This window comes from Polyodon spathula, chromosome 10, assembly GCF_017654505.1.
Source record: "Polyodon spathula isolate WHYD16114869_AA chromosome 10, ASM1765450v1, whole genome shotgun sequence".
NCBI lineage: Eukaryota > Metazoa > Chordata > Actinopteri > Acipenseriformes > Polyodontidae > Polyodon > Polyodon spathula.
In genome coordinates, this window is record NC_054543.1 from 11,420,291 (window position 1) to 11,444,162 (window position 23,872).

Consider the following 23,872-nt stretch of genomic DNA (forward strand, 5'->3'; position numbering starts at 1 on the left):
CTGGTTGGCTCAGACAGAAAAAGTCAGAAACACCCTGCCACAGATATCTGTCTCAACTAGACTCAATGAGGTAATTGTATTGATTTCAAAAGGGGTGTTGTTTATAATTGTGTATTTGTCTTTTTCCATCAAATACAATTCATTTATAATAGTAGTGGAAGTTACCATCTGTATAAATCTTGTGATAAACCAATTTAAAAACCTAAAGGTTTGTTTTCAAGCCTGGTTTGTTGTCTAAAGGACTGTGGTGTAAGAAGAGCATTTAGGAAATGTATTTATTTATTAAACAATCAATTGGTAATAATCCTAGCAGTAGTAGTATAGTATATTGTAGTAGTACGATGGTATACTGTAGAAGTACTAAAGCAATTTTTAGCAGGGTTGTTAGCAAATCCTTTTTAAAAGAATAAATCGCATCATCTCAGTATCAGCTCTAAAAAAAAAAGATTAGCTGGCTCCGACATAATGAGCTATACCAAACAAAAGGCAAATCATTGTAGCTGAATGTCATATGCAAATACATGCAAGTGACCTTTCTGTCCTGTGAGTGCAGATTGTTATATCCATTCATCCCATTTTCTTGTCCAATTAAAATAAACAATGTAAAACATAAAATGTTAACTGATTAAATGGTATAGACCAGCACACCAAGTATATTTTTTAAATCACTGTTTACATTAAGCTCAGTCATACTATTAAAAGTTAAGACCCACAGTTGTCAGTTTTGACAAACAAGCTGCGTTTTTCAGATTCCTTTCTTGTGCAGAGGATGCTTTCTGCTGCTGAAACTAAATACCTTACTGTACATCACATCAAAGCAGCAAGAATTATTTGAATACAAAAACAAAATCACATTGCAGCAGTTTTCTCACATAACCAAAACAAATGCATTAACAAATAGGTACAAACAGTACAACAAACATCAGAGAAATACTACTTTCAGACTTGGATAAATTTGAGCCAAGTACACTTATGATAACTGAAATGCATCAGGGTAAAGATGGAAATGCAAAATATATTAATAGGGTGAGATATATAATCGCCTTTAGGGATAAAAAAGTACTAAAGAAAAAACATTAAATTTGTTTGCATAGAATTACTCACATCCACACAACTGGTGTTTTAAGAAATACCTTCTCATATTTGACCGCATATAAATAAATTATAAAAATTATATATATATATATATATATATATATATATATATATATATATATATATATATATATATACACACACACACACACACACACACACACACATATATATATATATATAATTTTAATTAATGGTGATCAGCTTTTTTGGGGGGGCGGGCATTTCTGCCAATGATTTGTCTTGCATTTTGAAGAATGGTAGATTAAAGCGATGATGGTAATAGTATTTTACTGATGTACTCCACAACTATTACAATGCCATAACATGTAAGAGTACCTGTATCACTCTGACATCTCCTGCAGGTGTTGGTCTCTGTTGGGTTCAAATTAAACATTTTATTGGGCGCATAATGCAACTGGTAGAATATATTATATTGAAATCCAGTATTCTTACAACTGAGCTACTTACGACCAAGACCGGTTTGGAGAAAATTAGTCATTAAAAAAACAAAAAAAAACAAAAAAAAAACAGGCAAAATCCAAATACAGCATTAACACTCCACAGAAATGCATGGATGTTATAGGCCTACATCTTCAGCAATCTTTGGAACATTTAGGAAACCTAAGCACATTATTGTTTAAAACTCTCACATTCTGAATTCTGAAATGCTCCAGTTTACTTGCACATTTGTCAGACTCAAAGGTCATAGAAATGAAATATAGTCCAGTTGTTTCTGGTTTTCAGGGTAAGCTTGATCGATGCACTGCAGACTGTTTTTCAGTGTTTCATCATCCAAACCTGGGCTTTCCAAACTTATATAGGAACCCCTGACCTAAACCATGTAACTAACCTGAGAGTATACACTTTGACACAGCCATCATCAATACTTCCAATTTCTAGGACATTTTAATTTACAATTATTTCCACAGTTTAAATATGCTAGACTACATACTGTCTATAGTACTGTATAGTTAGTATATATGTGGCATTACTCTATAGTGTTACTTTATATAAGTTTGTCATGTATGGACAGTACACTTTTCAATGAACTCCTGAAAAAGAGCTGTCAAATACACACCCCCCCCCCCCCCCCCACTTCCGCTTTAAAAAAAAAAAATTTAAAAAGCCTTATCTCCTGCACAATTTTTGTTTACCAGAACTGTTAGAGCCGCAGGTATTAAGAAACAACAGAAGATGTTATCAACCAACTGCCTTTTCCATTTCCAACCGTGCTTGTTTACCATATATAATTAAGTATGATTTATTTTGAACAGAAAAATGTTTGGTGACATGACTTGGCAGGGTTTCACAGTTGTGTAAGTTATGCAAATTAGATGAAGATGTTTTTTTGTGTTTTTTTCTTATTCATCATTTCTTACTTGCAGGCTGTTCTGGTTATATACGTTTACATGTCCAGGCATGTCTGCAAAAATGTCCTGGTAATTCTAATTACTAGGGTTGGGAAAATAAGCTGTTTGTCTATTCTACACCACTACAGTTCCTATTTTTAAAGCTGCCTGAATTTGCCAGATTACTAATGTAGTCTTCTGGTGACTGTGATCTCTGGTCCTGCAAATAGGTCCCAGTGCTGAAATTAGACAATTATCAACAGGAATGAAACCTTTTAAATACCGGGAGCTCAAGATCACATTATTTATTTATTTATTTATTTATTTATTTACCTCAAGCACTTTATGAGCCTGGGAGCTCCAAACGAAATGCATGATCAAGTGTTAAAACAAAAAGCAAATTATTGTAAATTGCTGATAAGAAATAGGATATGGAAATCTCTGCTAACTAAAGAGTAGAATTTATTTGATTCTCACAAGTCAAAATATGTACACGAAGTCACAGTATGCTAACTTAGGTTGATAAACTTCAAACAAACACTTTTGATTGGAAAACTTTACCACTACCACTGTTTGCACTAATAACATATTGACATAAAAGGCTTTAGAAGGCATGTTGAGCTTGGTGAACTGCCTACTAGATCTCATTTTCAACTTCTGAGGAGACAAGAACACACAAATAATCTTTAACTGCTACTGAACAAACAAAACATGCGGTAAACAATTTGTGAATCATGGATGCACCCAGGGAAGCAGGAAGTGGGGTGCTGGGGTACGGCTGCACCCACACATGCCGAGGGAGGAGTGCGGTGGCTGTGTTGCCGCACTGGCAATTCTTCTTGTTGACTTTAGTTTATGAATGAGCATTTGCACTGCCTGCAAGAAAGTCATGAAGCAACTGTTTCAACTGCCGTGTGGGTGCTGGCATTTAGTGTTTCAACCAATTAGTAAAACGCACTGCTATGTGAGGGCAGGTGTTCATTGTTTCAACCTATCAGTGACAGTATCAGCCCCAAGCACTGTCATGCGAGAGACAGTGTTTCCTTTACAAATGTGTCCTGACCTAGCAGCTGGTTTCACTATGATAACTGTGCTTAACAATGTCGGATGGCAAAACATTTAAAAAAATAAATCTAGGACCACATTTAAAACAGATCTTTAACTGTTAACATGTCAATATATTTCTCAATTAAACAAACCATAACCTTCCTGCATTTCTTTATAGTAGCAAGGATCAATCCATGTTCCATATGCCACTTACTTTAATCTAATTAAAACAAAGAAATCGAACTTTGTATTTTTAGTGCTGCTGTCTTCTCTGTCACGATCTTTTTATTTATTTTTTATTCACTATGCCGTTTTGTAACTGTTACTGCAACAGCCCAGACAAGTGCCACACGGTAATTTCCAGTAGTGGGTTCTTACTAGTACTGTATTTGAAATTCGTGATTTTTTATTACAGAATGTATTTTATTTGTATTTTACTATTTTAAAAAGACATCTATGGCACAGGTTATGTGTTTAGTATGCCATTTAATTTTATTTATGTAACATCTGATTTGCAACATAGTTAACACATTGCCTTGTTGCTCTGAATCTTATATAACATTTTTAGACTTGTGTTTCTGATTTTTTTTCAAGTTTTTTCAACAACCTATCTCTTCATTCAAACCACACTTTCTATGTCAAATGTTACAATTAATACAAAATGTTTTATAATATATATTGCCTGCTTACTTATAGTATGGTAACCCTAATTTAAATTTACAATAAAATGTCAAATACTTATTGAAGAACATCCCATTCATTGTCTAAAAACTGGCTCAACAGCAGAGATTCAAAACTAATTTCAAATTTGGCAGTTTAGACTGCAAAATAATAGGCAGACATGTTTTTTGCAGGGCACAACAGAGATCAACGAGTTATAAAGAGAATTTTAATAACAATCTTATAATATAATAAATATATGTAATATATTGTGTATCCCGGTATTCAACTGTATCTTAGAAAAGTGGTCCATTAGCACATCCATGTAGGGTTAATTCTGGCACTATAAATATATGCAGGACTACTTCAAAACAAACGCTTTAAAAATTGCTTTAAATTCAGCAAGTAATTTAAACCTAAACATGTTCTTCCTAAACAAAAGAGGAAACTTGCCCAGTATAAACTGTTATTAACTTGCTGAGTTACTTGGTGTTTTTTTTTTTTTTTTTTTTAATTCTCTGTTCCTCTTTCCCTTCACTTCACTTGATAAACAGTTATTTAGTGTCACACGTTTCTGGTAAGTTTACTGTTAGTCTGGACAACCAAAAAAAAAAAACCCCCCCCCCCCCCCCCCCCCCCTCAAATAATGTAAATTGATTCAAAATGAAAATCAAGGACAGTTTCGTCTACATTGTAAACAATATTACAAAACACTTACAAATATAATCATAACATAGAGACATTCTTCCAACGTGCCTGCTACCATCACATGACATTAAAGGCTGCAATAAATAGCCTTCTCTTTGCAGCCTCTTAGCTCTGGTTAACCATCTACTTGTACTTGCATTGGAGATCCCAGCAGGGCTTTCATCCAACTGTGTGGCAAACTCAGCACATAAAAATATTTCCTAAAGGTACACGAGGCTTGGGATATCCAGTAGTGTTTAGATGATACTAGAACAGTGAAACCCTCTCGTATGTGCAATGCCCACTGACGAAAGCTATTGTAGTTAACTGTCAAACTAAGTGACTGCAAATTCACAAAGGTCTTCAGTGCAGCAGTTAAGTGCGAGTAAAGTGCTTTTTTTTTTTATTGTTGTTCAATCAAGATCACTTATTTTTGTAAACAGAGCGGTCCTAATATAAATGTTATTGTTTACAATCAAAATGTACGTTTCTCCTAAACAGGTGCAATTATGTAAGGTGTGATAATCATAATATGAAAAAAAAAAATGTATTTCAGTTCAGCTTGTAAACTGAATCACATTTTGTGTTACAACATGCACAGCATTGACTTTGCATACAAAATTCTTTAACACTATACTTCATAATTAGGGCTTCTGATTTTCAGTCTTAACCGATAAAACAACCCCCCTCTACAAAAAAAATAAAATTGGTGTACAGCCAATAAACACAGAAAAAAACACTGGAATTGGTTACTCAATTCACATTGACTTCACCCCTTTCCCATTAAAAAAAAAAAAAAACTACCTTTCCCATGGCAAGGTCCCTCCTTCTTGACTTGTATCTATTGTTGAGTCGTTCTGAATATTTGAAACCCATCCCAACGAGATAATAATTGTTCTCGGGATTTAAAACAGAATTGTAAACTGTGGCAAAATGTAAAAAAAATGCCTTGACACACAAAAACCCCCCAGGAGAATATGCCCATGACCAAGTATTTCATTGTGGAAGACAGTAAAGGAAAGAAGGTACAACTTAAGTATGTAAGTACGGTCGAGTTACTACACATATCGTGACAGAAAAAAAAAACGCCCATGCATTTTGGAAAGTAACCAAAACCAATAATTTCATTCAGTATAAAGCAAAAGCCCAGAAAAAAAAAAAAAAAAAAAAAAAAAAGATTTACATAAAACTTGAAAAAAACTAAAAACAAACACCTGAAAATGAAATTAATAAAAACTGAAAAGCAGAATCCCTATTTATAATGCAATGTAAGTTTTTGGTAAGTTAGGCTGTACATGCTGAACAAAATACTGACTTAATTAAAACAAACTAAGCAAACAGAGCTACAGTCAAGAGCTTCTACATGCTGGCAACTGTGCTGTGGGTTTGTAAACTGATATAGGGTCTGATTTTTCCATAGTAAAAGTGAAAACACGTTTTTTTCAGCCTTAAGTGAACGTGAACACCCTTCAGACACCAGACAGTAGTGTAAAGTATCATGATTAACTAGTTAGTTAATGTTTTTTTTTGCTGTGCTAGAACACATTCAGTAATCAGGCTATAGCAGGCTGCAATGCAATGTAGGCTGCAATTGTTGTTTAAATCTGACCCTAAAGAAATAATAAAAAAAAGAAATAGAACAGCAGATCAATAAAGCATGTGCCAATACACACGCCTACTCATCTAATCTACTGATTGTTGAGATATATATATATATATATATATATATATATATATATATATATATATATATATATATATATATATATATATATGTGGACACACACACACTAGTGTCGTGTTGCAGAGCACAATAAATACTTACCTTGCACATGTATATATCATATGTTTTTGGCATGGAAAACAAAGTTAGAATACAGTAATTGCAAGCCTGTGAGAAGCCCTTAAAGGATTTCACAGAGACATGCTCTTTAAGTAGGTCAGCTTGTCTCTAGGAGATAAACATATTTTGACACTTTATATGTAACTATCTGGGTCAAATGTAGTGAGCTGAGCTGTTACAACTGTGACATGTGCTCCACTGCAATGTTCTTGTGATGGTTTAAAACTCAATTCCACTACCCCCTCCCCTCCCCTCCTTTTAAGGGCAAAATTGCATTATTACTTCAAACACATCCCTGGTTTTCTATCTCCAATCAACACACCCCACCCCCATTACAGCACCATCACCAGACTTCAGACTTACCAACAAACCAATATCTTCCTGCCCCTGTCTTATTTCCCTCTCTTCCTTGCACTGAAAAGGGCACATATGTCTGGAAACACTTCTAAGCAAGAATCAGCTATTGCAGAACAAAGGCAAAACAGGGCAGCCTTAATCTCAGCACGAAGAAGCCAGCAGCTATTTTCAAGCTTTCTGTTTCTCTCTCTGAGGGCACCCTTGCTTTATTTTCCTCTCTCTCTCTCTCTCTTTTCTCTCTTTGCCTGTCCAGCTACTGCACAATACACATCAATTATTAATTGCCAGTCTCCCGGTTTCACAAGCAAAAGCAATCACAGATGGAGTCTTTGCTAATGGGCTCATGTTGTACTTGCAACGGCCTCTTTGCACTCAGGCTACAAATCCTCAGGAGACAATGGGAGGGAGAATCGGGTTAAGCTTTAAAAACTTCACACACCAAAACAGACAGCAGGAGTCTATCACATACATGGCACACATTGCAGTGTTTGACTAAAATGCCTCTGCAGACAGGAAGGAAGGAAGCTGCTGCAGTGTTTGTAGAGTTAAAGGGTTAAAAAAAAAAAAAAAAACGCTTATCTCCTCACCTTGTTCTACGTTGCTGTTATTGATGTATCTCCTCTTTCTCTGTCTAGTGATCCATTGCTCGCTCTCACAATACACACATCACACACAAGCAGCCACAACCACTTTGCCAGAAGGGAGAAAAAAATTCAGGCAGCTCACATTTCAAACTTGCAAGAGGGGTGGTGCCTCATGTGCTAGACATAGCCTCCATCTTGGCTCGTGGCCGAAAGGACAAAAGAGAATCTCTTATCAGTTAATTTGATGCAACATTTGTTACAAAAGTATCCAAAAAATCATTGAAGGACATTAAAGCTAAAAAGCTTTAGGTTGGATACATTTTGCACTGGTGCTTCCCCCTCTACTAAGAATACTGTTGACTAAATCTATCAAACAAGTCATGCTAATTAGGGTCCTGAGAAGACTGTTTTTAGGCAATGTTGGTGGCTTCCTGATTTGAAGAGTTGGAATCAGTGTCGTTTTAGGGGGGTGGGGAAGAAATTAAAGGGAAATAGCTGGTCTTTTATACAGCTCTATCTAATGTCTGTCAAGAATTCCACACAATTATGTATTTTATAGTTCACTGCCTTCAGTGCTTGAATTTTATTTCAATGTTACTCCAGGCTGCAAACTTTAAGACTACAGCATTTGAATGAAACAATAAATATTATTTTGCCAAAGGTCATTTAACTGTAAAATAAAAATAAGTAAGGATGAAGGTTATCCCTGAACAAAGCTATGTACAGTCTAAGGGCAACTTTCAGTTTAAAAGACATATAATCTTTGTTTTCATTTCTGGTCAAATGTTAAACTATCTAATTAAGTTTTTCTGTACTTTACCAACAGTGTTTTGTTATATATGAACAAATTCATAATATGATAAAACCACTCTATTTGGTTGGACCAGGTCATTTAAGCAACAAGTCAACTAAATTAACCTTATAGTACAATTCTATTTGGGGTCAAATAGGGTCAACTAGAGATTAATTCCTCATTATGTACTGGTAGAGCTTCCTTGAGAATAATCACTTTGTCATTGTGTTGCAAACATAACACCTGACAATTAGGTTAGGGGAGGGAAAAACGTATGCCTCTGAGCACAGTCAAGAAAGTTAATTGCTTTTTATGTGCAAATGTAATTCTGTTTTCATTTCTTTACTTAATACACGGCTTCTCAAAGCACTAAGCAGCAAACCTGAATTGGCAAACGAAAAAAAATACAAAAGATTAACAAAAAGCCTTTAACAGTCACTGATAGAAAAAAAGGTCTTACCAAACTGATGATAAAAAAAATGCAAAAACAGCTCTGCTTGTGTAAACATGTGATAATGCTGAACTGACCACAAAATACCACAACGAAACTTAATGTACTTCTTTTCAGCCATATAGTGTGGATTATTTTAACACAGACACAGAATTAAGTCATTATTGTGAGACCTGGATTTATGCAAATAGAGCCAGATATCTAGAATAAATATCACTGTCCTAAAATTTGCAAGCCAGCTTATCATAGAACCATATTTGCATTGCATTTAGTACTATAATGGGCCAATGTAGCAGGAAGAAAGCTCAAAATGTAAATTGTGTATTTGTGTGTAAATACAGAGGATTTTAACCCCCTTTCCTGCCAAAAAATATGTGAGAATGTGGCTGGAGACTTAATTGAATGATTCATGATTAATTAGGCTCCAGCCACATGTTATTAAAGGAGGGGAAAATCCTTTGTTGGAGGTTGGTGTTTGAGGGGATTGCTGGTAAGCTGTGTATATACTGTGTTGTGGAGAACTTGGCCAGTGAAGGCGAATGCCTAGCCTGACAGCCGAATTGTTTTGTTTAACCTTTTATTTTGGCCCCAGTGCCTGTTTATTTGTTTGTGTGTTTCTATTTGTTAATAAACGTGTGCCCCAGTGCTTTAAACTCCAGCCCTGCTCCAGGGGGCGCTGGAATGAGACTAAGTAACCACAAAGCTGCAGTTTAAAGCATTGGGGAGCATGTTTATTAACAAACAAACACCAACTCACCAGCACTCCCCTCAAACATCAACCCCATCCAACAAATGATTTTCTCCTCCTTAAATACCATGTGGCTAGAGCCTAATTATTCCAGTTTTAAAAGGCATGTCATATGCATATGCAGACAGGCTAAAATAATTGAATCTATTCAGTATTGAACAAAGAAGACTACGTGGTGACCTAATTCAAGCATTCAAAATTTTAAAAGGTATCGACAATGTCGACCCAAGGTACTTTTTCGACCTGAAAAAAGAAACAAGGACCAGGAGTCACAAATGGAGATTAGACAAAGGTGCATTCAAAACAGAAAATAGGAGGTACAATTTTTTACACAGAGAATTGTGAGGGTCTGGAACCAACTCCCCAATAATGTTGTTGAAGCTGACACCCTGGGATCCTTCAAGAAGCTGCTTGATGAGATTCTGGGATCAATAAGCTACTAATAACCAAACGAGCAAGATAGGCTGAATGACCTCCTCTCGTTTGTAAACTTTCTTATGTTCTTAATTAATCATTAGTCATTCAATTAAGGCTCCAGCCACAGCCATATTACACACAAATATACAATTTACACAGTCAATAAATCGCTCATAGTGGATAGCACCAGCAGGATTAATATAGTAAGCGTGTTTCTGTGTTAAAAGCACTAAGAACTTGCATTCAATAGGCTTAGGTTACATGTAAATACAAATAAAATCTGTATTTAAATTTGTTTAGCCAAAGTTAACGTCTATTGGAAATCCGGTGTTCCGCAGAATATTCATACACTTGTCAGTTGCTATAAACTGTGCACACAACATCTGAATTATAACCTACACTGGAACGTATCTGTCATAGTTGACATAGACAAGTTGCATGTTTTTACACAGCAAGGCACGAGATTGCACAAACTAGCCTTTTGCTGATTTACAACCTGCTGACAACATTGCTATGTAAAGCAACAGCATTTTTTAAACATGTCTCGGTAGGGAGGGTTTCACCAATATCAGCTTACACTGGAAACTCCTCCAGTTCATATTTTTCTATTCTTAGTTTTCCAAAAAACAGATCAATCATGTTACAACTGTTCCTAAATTACATTAAATCACTGTTACAGCACACCCGGTAAGAGTCAATACTTACCATTGTTTTCTCGTGTGCTGTACATCTCTAAAATATCTTTCACATTTTTTATTTGTTATGGGTCATTAACCAACTGGGGAATGCATTATTATTATTATTATATTATTATTATTATTATTATTATTATTATTATTATTATTATTATTAAAGGGACACTGGTTATCCATGCACATTCTGTAATTAACCAGGTGCTGATTTTGGATGTGAACTGTGCAGAGACAAATTGACAATGTTATTTTGTTACAAGAAAATATCATACAATATTTTATGCCAGTAAGAGCTAAACTCCCACAGGCACCAACGTTCTAGTAAACAAGCTTCATCTTTAGTAACACTTATCACCTAAAATGGCAGCTTGTTAATTAAGGAGTTTCACTTTTGGACATTTGACTGTTCTAAAATGCATGGACTATGATAACCTCTGTGCTGCATTAATTAGTTATCTTGATAGCCCTTGCTCTGTTTCCCCTCGATAATAAGTAACAGTCATAAGTTTCCTGCACTGTTCACATTAAAGATTTACATTTACTTTACAAACATTTGCACTGTGCAATCTTAGGGGACAATGAGGAAACATATGTGACCATCCTAGGTCAAGTATTTTGGCAGATTTCACTCGGTGACTAACAGAACTGGAATTTAAATTGAACTGATGGAGACGTCTTTGGAAAGGCATGTGACTGCAGAGCACATTGTGATGAACTCCAATAGAACTGATTGAGACAGAGTGGCGGCAAGCAGAGTGCAGTCACAGGACAAAATCTATGGAACATAGCTTCAGAATAGATTTTTACCCTTGTTGTACTGCAGTATACCATTACCGACTGCCAACTGTATAAGATATCCAAACGCTTTTACAGCTATCAATTGACAGGGAATGTATTTTGCCACAGAAATACTTTAAATACTTGAATCACAAAGTGTTCATGGCTAAGGAATCAGTAGTGCACAGATCTGTCATCTGAAGTGCCTTCTGCCCGCTCAGCAGTTTTAAATGTGCCTAAATTCTACCCAATGGCAAATTACACTATGTAACACAATTTTTGTTCCTGGATAGTAAGTGTTATTTCCTAATTGCTTATGCCTCAAAAGTATAGAAAATGGCTATTATTCCCCACAAACTTTGCTTTTGTGACCAGGGCAGTGATATTTCAAAATATCACTATTTCCAATGGGAAAACAGGCAAATGTCTTTTCGTTCAAATAAAGTCAGAAAAAAAAGACTGTGAACGAAAAGACACACATTTGCCTGTTTTCCCATTGGAAATAGCGATATTTTGAAATATCACTGTCCTGGTCACAAAAGCAAAGTTTGTCGGGAATAATAGCCATTTTCTATACTTTTGAGGCACAAGCAATTAGGAAATAACACTTACTACCCAGGAACAAAAAAAAAATAAAAAATTGTTACACGGTGTTATTTAAGGAAGTATGAATATACCTGAATCCCACCTGCTAAACTGAGGCCTGGAGGCTGTGTAGACCCAAGACCCAAGCTCATTAAACAAAGCTTACATTGAGAGTAATCCTTCATACATTTAAAAGAAAGCTTTAAAATTGTGTTTCTAGACTGCCTGTGTGTGCTATACAGGTCCACTAAAAACAGACTGTAGTAAATATGTGTATTTTTATGTTTTGATAACAGGTTGTACTAGTTATTCAATGGGCTTTTGTTATGAAGTCTAGACTAAGCCTTCAAATGAAATAAGGCATTATTACAATTTCTGCAATTATGGCTTTTATATTTCATGCTAGCACTTGTTTGAAACCAAACAACCCCCAAACAGACACAAACCTCCACATTCAATGATGCAACAGACCTTTGATACTATCACAGTTTTAATGTATCCAGTGCTGCTAATTGGTTGCCTCTCAAAGAAAACATTTGGCATACTTCACTTACTTGACTTTGTCATTTGGTTTCAAATTCAATGAGACACCATCCATTTTATTATTTGTGCTGGCATGCTTTATGCTTACGCTATATTTAAAAAGTTTATACTATACTGGATATTTGTAAAACATCTTGTATTTTTCCCATCTTTCAGCATTTGTTAACCTTCCCCCTTCCCAGTACTCAGAAATTCCTTGTGCCTATTCAAGCAAGAGCATTCCGGAATGTGCCATTCTCATTGTACAGGGATTACCATGATGAAGCACTTTAACAAGAGAATTCCAATCTCTGTCTATAGTAATGTGTGCTTCTGTGGAGATTCTCCAACAGTAAACTGCATATTTATACTGTACATTGTATGCTTGCTCAAGCCAGGGTGACATTTAATAGTACCAGGTTTTAACTGTTGGAGCAAGACTACAGTAGGCCTGCATGACCTCTGCACTGTGGATAAGACAGCTTCAGTAATCACAGATTAAAAGAGCAGACTAATCCTTTTCACAGTAAGGTCACGATTCACAAACAGCACCACCCTCCTTCCCATCACTAAACAGCCCACCGGTACTGGATATATCTCTAGGCTGCACTTTTCAAAACAGGATGAATAGAATAAATGCTCATATCCACACTTGTTAAATAAGGTACCTTTAAACTCACTTTCTGATGTGGTTTGTGCTGATCATGAATCTTAAGCAACAATGCACAGTTTATAAGATTGTCACTTGTGCTACTACAACACATTACGTTTACTAAAGAAGATTAATAATTAGGGATAGATTTTTTTTTTTTTAAAAAGGACTATTATCTGAAAATAACGAATCAAAAATAACTGTTTATTGCATCAAGTTGACCAATGGGTAATTACATCGCATACACTTTTTGCTTATATGAATACATCTTTACTGTTCATTTTGTTAAGTTTGTTACCATGCAAAGTCGTGTTAGATCATTAAGGTTGTAGCTGGTCCAGTTTAATGTTATCAGCAGTGACCCACTTTGGAGCCCTGCACTGATTTTTATTTTCATGCAGCAAACATAAAATTAATTTAACTTTTGAGTAAAACGCATTCTTCAGAGTCAGAAATAAACAAATCACCTACAAAAACAGGAGTACTATGATTTTAATAACCACAGATGTGCTTTTTGTAGCTTCACAGCATCACACTAGAAGGTTGTAGCAGTACACATGTACCAATAAGAATATATTTACACATACTTTTCAGCAATATAAATATGACACTATGGAGTGAAATCTAAAATTATTACTATAGAGCTGAGAGTGGCACAGGAATGAAACTTCAGCCCTGTCCTATCCTGTCCTGTCAAAAATGTTCCTGTCCCACCCCATCCCATCCCATGAAAGTCATCATTTCCAATCCTGTCTTGTCCAAACTTTTCCTGTCCCATCCCGTACTGTAACTTTGTTTTTTTTAGTTTTTATTTTTATTTCCTGTCCAATCAAAAAAAAAAAAAATCTCGTCCCATCCCATCCTGTGATATACAGATCAACTATTATTTGAAGGTACAGATATATTTTTTATTCACGAATACATTTAGGGTTTATAGGGTTTTGCATTAAACACTACCAGTAAACTACTAGTAGTTTGTTTTTAGTTTCAGTTCTTCAGAAAAAAAAAATACAGTGCAAGCACAGGGTCTTTATAAGCACAATGTGTAATATAATAATGTCATATATGCATTTGGTAATATAAAAACAACTGTTCAGAGTTTTGTGTGGCAGTTTCAGTTTCTAAACTGGTTACTAAGCAACCCTGCTCAGATTTTAGTATGTCAATGGCACAATAACCTGTCAGTGAAATACAGTATTAAGAACCATTAATTCATTTAAAAATAAATAAATAAATAAATAGATAAAAGGTATTAAAATAATATTCATAAATGTTCAGGCTGTATCCATCATTTATTTATTTATTAAAAATAGTATTATTATGCATACCCCTTCAAGGTAGCGCCATAACAAAACCTCCAAAATAGGGATGGGATGGTATAAACGTTAAAAAACAAAATGCCACGGTAACCGTAATATCACGGTATACAGTACATCATGCAAGTTATATAAAAAAAAAAGGCTTAAATGAAGAATGATTAATGTAAATCACTTAAATGACTGTAATTCACAAAAATAAAGCCAACAAATCACACTTCCTTTCATGGAATGATTTAAACATTTGGTATTTAGTATTTAACTATGCCAAATTAAAAAAATCTGTTATTTGCTCAAAATGACATGGTGCTGTAGTTTGTTAAAACATTTTAACTAAATTAAATAAATACTTTGTTTAGCTGATGGTAAATAGAATTGGGAAATGATCGGTCTTTTAAACAATAAAACGTGTTATTGGATTTATAACTACATGTCACAACATTGCACAAGTAAGCTTCCAATGATTATTACACGTGGAGTTTGTAAAAAAAAAAAAAAAAAAAAGATTTCTTCATTTACCTAAGAAAACTGGAATACTGTATAACTTATCTAAACAAAACTATGTTGATAATAAGTAGGCTATCCTGCTGCAGTCGCAGGTCTGTGCTAGTTTTATTTGAGACATTGGTCGGATTCTTACAGCGCAGATTTCCACAGTTCTGCACTGCGCTGCACAAAATCACGGAGATGCGCTATAGATGTCACTCAACACCCACAGAAATCTGTGCAGATTCTGCAAAGCCCAGCGCAGCTTTGAAATGTTACTGCGGGAGGCTGGCTGCGGCTGGGAACCACACAGACGATGCAGAGATCACGAGTGACCTGCTAATCGTAACACAAATAACCACTAAAACTACTGCTGCCACCTTGTTGGCGATGGCGAACTGCATTTTATCATTATACAATGAAGCCGTGAACAGCCTTGTCAACGCTATATTAAATAAATAAATAAATAAATAATTTAAACATACACGATACACTAAATCCGTGACAAGTGATGTATAATTTTGCAATAGGTGTTAATGTTAATCAATTACATTAAATTGACTGTTGATAATTCAGACAAATGTAAATATAGCACGTTGAAAATGTGTGCTATGCTGCAAGGTTTAGAGAAGGCGTTTCTCTAAAAGCTGTGTGTGTGTGACGTCAGAAAGACAGCAGCCAAGAGCAGCCGGCATAGCAAGTTCTGGGTAGCAGAATGCAGCATTGAAATGTGTATTCTGTGTCGTTGACAGTTTCCTTCAAAAACATTATCAAAATACAGTGCCAGTTCACAAAAATATCTTCCTCAGACACTTTGCTAAGGCTGCAAGTACCATCTATTGATTTAAATGGAGCGTGCCTGCAGTTGAAAAATGCGTTAACTGTTGTACAAAGGAATTACGATAATTGCGGTGTAGAATAAAAGTAACGGTATTAATACTGTAATGTAATGTATTAATACTGACCCATCCCTACTCCAAAATAGTAGCTGCTAAGGCCAAATCATAGCCGTTAGCATCTCTGCATTACAATTAGGGGTAATATTCACAAAAAAAAAACATGTGCACATCCTTAATATACTGTACATATGTATATAGAGAGAGATATGTTAAATACATGCCAGTAGCAATCCACAGCATTCAGTTATTCTGCTAGTATCAATAATTCATGTATCAATATTGTTAACTAAAGGACTGATATAACTATACAATTATGGGTAATATGAAATATTTTAAGTATCAATCTATGTAAACATTAGGGTTTTTATTAACCATTCTGATTCTCTGCGGACATCTGCTGTCCCCCCCCGGTCCGTCTGCGTTGCAGTTGTCCGATTTTCTCTCCAAGTTTGACCCTTCTAATTCAGAGGCATATGGCTCGAATTGATACGGGAGACAATCCTTGTTTTCTCTCTCTACGCCAGATCCATCACTACATGATTCACATTCACAAGAGGTGTCTGATATAAATTGATAAAATTAGGCTCCTCTCACTTTCCCTGTCGCTGTCAGCCATACTGGCAGATGCAAGTAGCCTGTGGGTATCTCCCTCTGTGAGGTCAGTCTCCTGGCCTCAAACCAGGAAATGGAGATCGCCCTCTGTGTATTTCCGGGTATTATTTTATCAATTGTAGCGCAATTAAAAATTATTTGGTAAAATTAATGTAATTACAGTATATGTTTATGTGAGACCTGTTAATATTATTTATGTTTTTGGTAAAAGTCAAATTCCATGTCATAGGCTCTTCCTGTCTCCTGGTGGCACAGTAGTCCCTTTCCTTCCCATTCCCAGAAGCTTAAATCCTGTTCTTGCCCGTCCTGAGAGATTATTTTTTATTTCCTGGTCCCGCCAGTTCCCATCTTCATGTCACTCTCTGCTGTAGAGTATTAGATATCTCTTCACTGGTAGGCAGTCTAGCACTATACTCCATTATATTTTTTTAAGTCAGTTAGTCACACAATTACTGTGGTAAATTTAAAGAGAATGGTTACATATGCAAATCTACAATATTATTGAAATTATTTAATTAAAAAAAAAAAAAAAAAATTTATAACCCACTTTGAATACAAATTAAAACACTAAACACATATTTTCCTGACAATGGATACCTTAAATGTATATTAATTAAAGTTATCTATTCTGAAAACTTCACCTAAATATTCTAAATGTGCTTCAAAACACTCCACGTCTGTATTTTAGCAACTTTATGTGTCTTTAGTATTGTGGAGTTGGGGAAAAGTTTCTGTTCAGACAACTTGAAGTTAACTTGCCAGGTTTCTCTATTATTATTATTAATTAACAGACACCCTTATCCAGGGTGACTTACAATTGTTACAAGATATCACATTATTTTTATATATAATTTTACTGGAGCAATCTAGGTAAACTATCTTGCTCACGGGTACAGCAGCAGTGACCCCCACCTGGGATTGAACCATCGACCCTACTGTCAAGAGTCCAGAGCCCTAACCACTACAATTAATCTGTTTACATAAAAATGTCACATACAAAGCTGTTATTAGTCATTACTACAATAGAGGGCAGTATTTTCTGGTAATTCTTGAGTCTTTGCTACACCCAAAAAAGTTATTATTCTAAAAACACAGGAAATTCCAGCTTTCTAGAGCACGGTCCAAGACCCAGGCCAATTTTATATATATAAAAAAAAAAAAATCAGTCTGTTTGAAAACCTTGGGGCACATCCAAATATCATGTTTCACCATTCTGTTCATTAAGGCAAGTTATTATTATTATTATTATTATTATTATTATTATTATTATTATTATTATTATTATTATTATTATTTTAAATTTAATAATAATAATAATAATAATAATAATAATAATAATAATAATAATAATAATTTAAACTGTTTATGCCAGTCCAATCTGGAGTACAAAGGTGAAGAAAATGAGGATAACCTTGTTCAATTAGCGTGCAATAGAAACTCTATTCTTTAACAACATGTATGTTGATTTAAATCACAGCAGATTCTCCTTATTAAAAAAGCAGATCACAAGAACTGAGCTGGTATTTTTACTGAGGTATTTCACTTTGAACTCAAGCCACTTCCTTACGGTAATTATGTACTACATCTTAAATAACACTAAAACCTGTTTTTCACATCTGTATGACTGTCCAATATCACTTCACATTTGTGTTGCTTAGCTAAAATCAACTTTACTAAAATGCACGCCACAGCATATTTAAAATCATGAGCTTGTGAGACTAGATCTGCCAGAATACCCAATAATAATTGAATGGGTAGACGCAAGAGGCTGTTGTTTAATCCCTTACATTTGGTCAAAAGTGCTCTAGTAGCAACTGAATTGAACTTGAGTTTCTCTCACCGACATACTGTGCATGCACCAGCTTCTAATCAATATACACTACCCGCCAAACAAGTACTGGAACTACATGTTAGTGGCAATGTATAAACAGTGAAAGCTACAAAACAGGAATAGTGAAAAGTGCTGCCAAGTTTATTTTTTTTTCTAAATAGAGTTGTCGCGTATCCGACTGCGGTGCGACCAGGATATGTAAAAAGTCGGATGAAGGAATCCTGTTTTAAATCCCATTATACACAGCTGCAACAATTATATTTACACAATTGTTGTTTGGAGATTAAGCCCTAAATCCCTTGTTTATAAAGATACAGGGTATTAATGCTTGTGACAGGGTAGCTGTGTGCATTCGTTGCTGAGTGACAGGCAGGAGATCGAGATGGAGTTTAAAGTTGATACGTCCTGCAGGCGAACATAATGTATTTACATAGCAACAAAATGAACAGCTCACGTGACAATACCAGCAATGGTGGTGCACAGAGTACATACAACACAGTGTTCTCTGTTCAATAGTAAACAAACTCTGGCTACTAGCCCGGCTGTCCGCAGTTTCGACTTGCTTGCTCACTCTTCGGTATTCGACCCTGGTTCTGGTTCTCTCTCACTCACTGTGCTGAAGAGCTTGATCATGCCGGATAAACGGTTAGGGAGGATATGTGACGGGCGGATGTACGACGGAATACTGTAGTACAAAATGTGATGTGCTATAAATTGGATTACACACACAAAAAAAGAGCAAATTACAGGTTATGCTTTTGTTACATTAATAATTATTTTGTTTAATGGGACCCAGGTAATTAAATGTGTTGGCATTTCAAGAAGGAATTTGGATATGTTACATACAATATAACTGCTAAATTAATTTAACTGCATCCTGGCACCTTATTATTTAAGAGCGCCAATAATTACAAAATGCTACTGGCTATGACTGGCTTGTATCATTGGGAGGCTTCATTTAAACATTCAATCAAAAGAAAGGGGGAGTACATTCTAAAAGTTTTACACTTGGCAACAATATTTAAGGATTTTCAGCTTGATAAATAGAATGAAATAGGCCCCAGTCCGATGATATTGTCAAAGCAGCCCGGGCTATTGTGGTTTCTCCCTCCAGGTGTTCGTTTTTTTTTCAGTTTTTTCTTTTTTTTAAGCTCTGCAGGCTCTGCCAATTTCCTGATAAAATGTAACACAAAACTCCTCCACCCCCCCATCATCCATATATTTTAGCATACATCTTAACTATACACATCTGTTTTAAAGTCGTGTTCTAGTGGGGGATGGTGAAAACTGGCTTTATCCAGCAAATCGTGAAGTCATGAGATCAGTTACTTTTGCAAACGTTCTGAGCACATGGTTAAAAAATAAATAAATAAATAAATAAAACAAACATTGAAACCCCACTACTTTTGCGTTAATAGAATCTTTGATTGAGAAATTGACTGAGGGGAAGTTTTTCTGAACACACAGTTGTGGTCCATTTATCCGAATCAAAATTGACAATAAAGCCTGGAAAATGACAACAACAAAACAATAAACAACAAAATAGAAAACCAGGCATTACATGGAAAAGTGATCTATATGTGACAGATAACCTACAGGTGACCCATATTTTAAAGAAATCAGACTTTTATGAGGACCCAGCTTTTACCTCCCCAGATAACATATTTCAAATGGCTTTGAGTGTGAATCATTAATTATTCTGTTTCATTTATCCTTACTAATCTAGAAACAAACACATTTCAGTACAGATCTGCGCGCTGGTAGAGTCTGAATCTCTTCCAATAGGCCTACTGCAACACAGACACTAAGTCGCTGTCTCTCATATCGGATTTCCGAACCAGTGCCGCCATCCTGGCCATCATGTGATGTGCTCACTGCAGTTTCTCAGCAAAGACTTGGTGCACTTTCAATACAACTCTGCCCTCAGGCCTCTAGGGTGGATTTAAGAGCCATCTTTCTGACAAGGCTCCCTGTATACTCTGCTTCTGTCGCCCCCCTGTCTGACCCAAATGTCCTTGTGACAAAGGTAGAAAGAATCCAAGTTTAATGATAGAACAGAGAGATGAGTACATCTGTACTTTAATATCTTATGATGTGTGCATCTAAACCACTGTTATTCATTTGGCATAAACAGGGTGCCAATGATTATGCAAGGCCGTAACAAATAGACAGTTAAAGAACTAAACTGAAACAAATCTTGTTAGTGTCAAACAAAAATCACATTTTTTAAGTATTGCTGTCGAATTATTATTATTTTTATTTTTACATTTTTTTTGATGCTCGAAAAGATCGCACAGTAGTATCTCTTAGAAAACAAAACCCACTATCCTCACTGCACAACCAATAATTGTTTTATCGAATTGGCAGTTCCCCTGCTGAGAACAGATTAGTTAAGACTCTCGGACAGTTACGATTCCTGCTGAGCAGAAAAAATAAAATAAATAAATAAATAAAATAAAAATGCTAAAAGGGCTATCTACTGCATTAGATAGGGGCAATAGAAAAACACAATGTAGATTTGCTATGGAACTGGGATGGTCCCATAGCCATTTGACTCATCTGCAGATTTTTTTGAAAACCTCCATATATAAACAGAAAACAAAAACAAACAACCATATCCAGTTTTGCACACTGTATGATGAGTTTAAATCAATGCAAGAATAAGTTATATTTTTTGACAAATGTACAAGAAAAAAAGAACATTTCAGAGGAAATTGTTATAGAATTTTTCTGCAGATTTTGCCCAAACTTTCTAAAGATTTTAGATTCTAAAGCTGTTTGGCTGTACACTAATTTCTGATACGATGGTACAACCACCATATATTACAATTTTCTGTGGATTTCTATTGTCCCTACCTATAAATGTATAATACTTTTAAATGCATAATACTTTACCATTTTCTGAAATACTATTGTAACACAATAAGCAATAATTAAAGTTAGCAATAACAGGATTTTGAAACCTATATTCTCAGTATTTTGATACATAGCTAAAGCTGTATTCAGTAAAGTGTAATATCAAAAGAAAGCAACACCATCTCTCATGATGCAACATCAGGTTCTTCCCTATTCTCATCGAATATAGGGTTCATATTCACAGTGTCAGCAAGCTTTCCAAAAATTCTTTCAGAGTCAATATACACTTTAAAACACAGGTACATTAACTAGCTGAACTGTAGTCACCAAATACACCTCATGTAGTAGCACACAGTTATTTGAACAGAAGGACAAGCACGTTATGGAAATGCATATTATCTTATTCTCCCAGTCAATACAATTGTACCTGTATTGTGAAGTGTATCCCAGATTCAGAAAGTTCTAACCTTAGAGGCTCAGGTAGACCACTAGTTCTAAAGTGACATTAAACATCACTGTAAAGTGTAGTGCTTCATATGACACCTTGATATATTTTAAATATGTAGACACACATTTAATACATAATAGACATCTTGCATTTGTTATACTGATATAAAAAAAAAAAAAAAATTAAAACAAAAATCAGCAGGCACTACATTATAATTAAATCATGTTTACCACGTTTGCACTTAACTACAGAAGATAACATGTACATAAAACTAGTATAGTCAGACACGATTTGACAGAAACACAGTTCTCCTTGTTACTGTAACACTGTTCAAGCAAGCCAATTATTTCTGAAGTTACACAGTTTTGCAAACAGGGTTCTCAACCAGATTTAATTAAAGGAATGCAGTTCCACATTATTGACAGTATTCTAAATAGTGACACAATGAGGTTAAAAAGTGCATCGTTTTGTAAAACAAACAGCCACATCACATTAAATAAATCTGCAAAGCTAGCACCTGTCAGAACAAAATCTTAAATCAGTAGCCTAAATTGCATTTTGATTGTGAAACAGAAAATAATCTTTCTTCCTACCTGCTGACTTTGGAGTAAATTTGTCCCTGTTTGCTGCACATACAGCAAGAAGTCTGTATCCAAGATCCAAGTCATAGCCTTGCTGTGCAGCTACTCTGCTGACAACCTGGACAAAAAACAGATGAAGAAATCAATATTTATGAAACATGTAACAGACAGAGCAGATTTCCTAGAACAATGTTGTTTCCTCCAGGGGGGGAAAAAAAAACTGAAGGCATTTTGATGCTATAGGAAAGCCTCAATGTTATTCTCATGTGTTATTTTAAGAAAGCAAAAACCATTTGCTCCACATTATATGACATGGCATTATTCTATCAGTAGTCTAAAACAGAGTAAGGTCACATCATGTACGGTACTGTAGGCACAAATGCAGTTAAAAGGTGTCTGTCACAAGCACCTTCACTTCCTCACAAGAATGACTTACTCTACTGTACTTTCATAGTGTATATATATAATAGTGGATTTTATAGTTAACTTGAAGAGCTGTTTAAGAGCTGAAAACAATTAAAACAATCTAATTAAGCAAATTGTTAATTCAATTAAGGGTTTAGTTAAGTAATTAAAAGCTCAGTTGGAAAGAAAAGCAGAAGACAGTGGGGTCCCGAGGACCAGGTCTGAGAAGCCCTGAATGGTGTATGGAAAAAAAATAAACCTCACTTAGAGATAATCACAATATTTGCACAGTGTATTTAAATATCACATCACTACTCTGTGTACCTCTTGACTTTAAATAGGGAATACTAGCTATTTAAATTTCTCATGCACATAATTACAAGCTTGTCTATCAAACACGTTCACATTATAAATACATTACAACAACCCTAACCTGCGGCCATTAGTATGTGCTATAATACCTATTGATAGCGTTTTCAACTACTCCTGACTTCAAATGAAACTCTTGACAATCAACATTGCATTGCTCAATCTGCTGGCAAAATGCTTGCCAAATATAAGAAAGGACGTTTAGATTCTTCATTTAAATCCCACCCCCCAAAAGAAATCCAAAAGATTTTTTTAAAATAATTTTTAAAAAAGGGTAATGGGTCAGGAAAATGTGATTTACATACAATTGAAATGCATTTTAACAAAATAACTGGCACATTTTAAAAGGTAAAAGCCAATGTAGATTTTTTTAAAATTTATTTTCAAAACCTTTTGTAAAAGCATTAGGATTTGATGTTCCCTGCGTCATACGCATTTAAAAAAAACAAACAAACAAACAAAAAAAACGTCAAACGGTATACAGTTGCTTTAGCTGACAATGCAAATTTGAGATTGAGAAGACTGCAGTACAATCCCCTGAAGAGTTTTCCATTAATTCTGCTTATCAGTAAAGCAAGCAGGGAGCAGGTCTGACGCTTTTTTTTTTTTTTTTTTATAAGTCTGTTACATTTCCTGGAGAGGAACTTATTTTTGAAGTGCAAACATGATCTAAATTCACTTAGACATAAAACTGCAACTTTTAATACAAATTACAATAATTAATGCTACAATCAAGCAACATTACTTTGTTCAAAGGTAAAAACATTAATACATTAGGTTGTACAAGCAATTTAAATGTCTGCAACA

At 35.0% G+C, this 23,872-nt stretch overlaps 1 protein-coding gene across 10 annotated transcripts in view; it reads right to left on the reverse strand.

The window, feature by feature from the left end:
- LOC121321831 (zinc finger MIZ domain-containing protein 1-like) overlaps positions 1-23,872 on the reverse strand; it is a 140,860-nt gene that overhangs the window by 24,169 nt on the left and 92,819 nt on the right. For 6 of the 10 annotated variants that reach the window (XM_041261075.1, XM_041261077.1, XM_041261082.1 and 3 more), the window contains 2 exons: positions 22,304-22,409; positions 1,435-1,470 (listed from right to left, as the gene is read on the reverse strand). In XM_041261075.1, coding sequence (XP_041117009.1) covers positions 1,435-1,470; positions 22,304-22,409 — 142 coding nt within the window. Of the gene's footprint in view, positions 1-1,434; positions 1,471-7,047; positions 7,129-7,628; positions 7,737-22,303; positions 22,410-23,872 lie in introns of those variants that run through there. The other 4 variants (XM_041261078.1, XM_041261080.1, XM_041261083.1 and 1 more) reach the window with 3 other exon arrangements.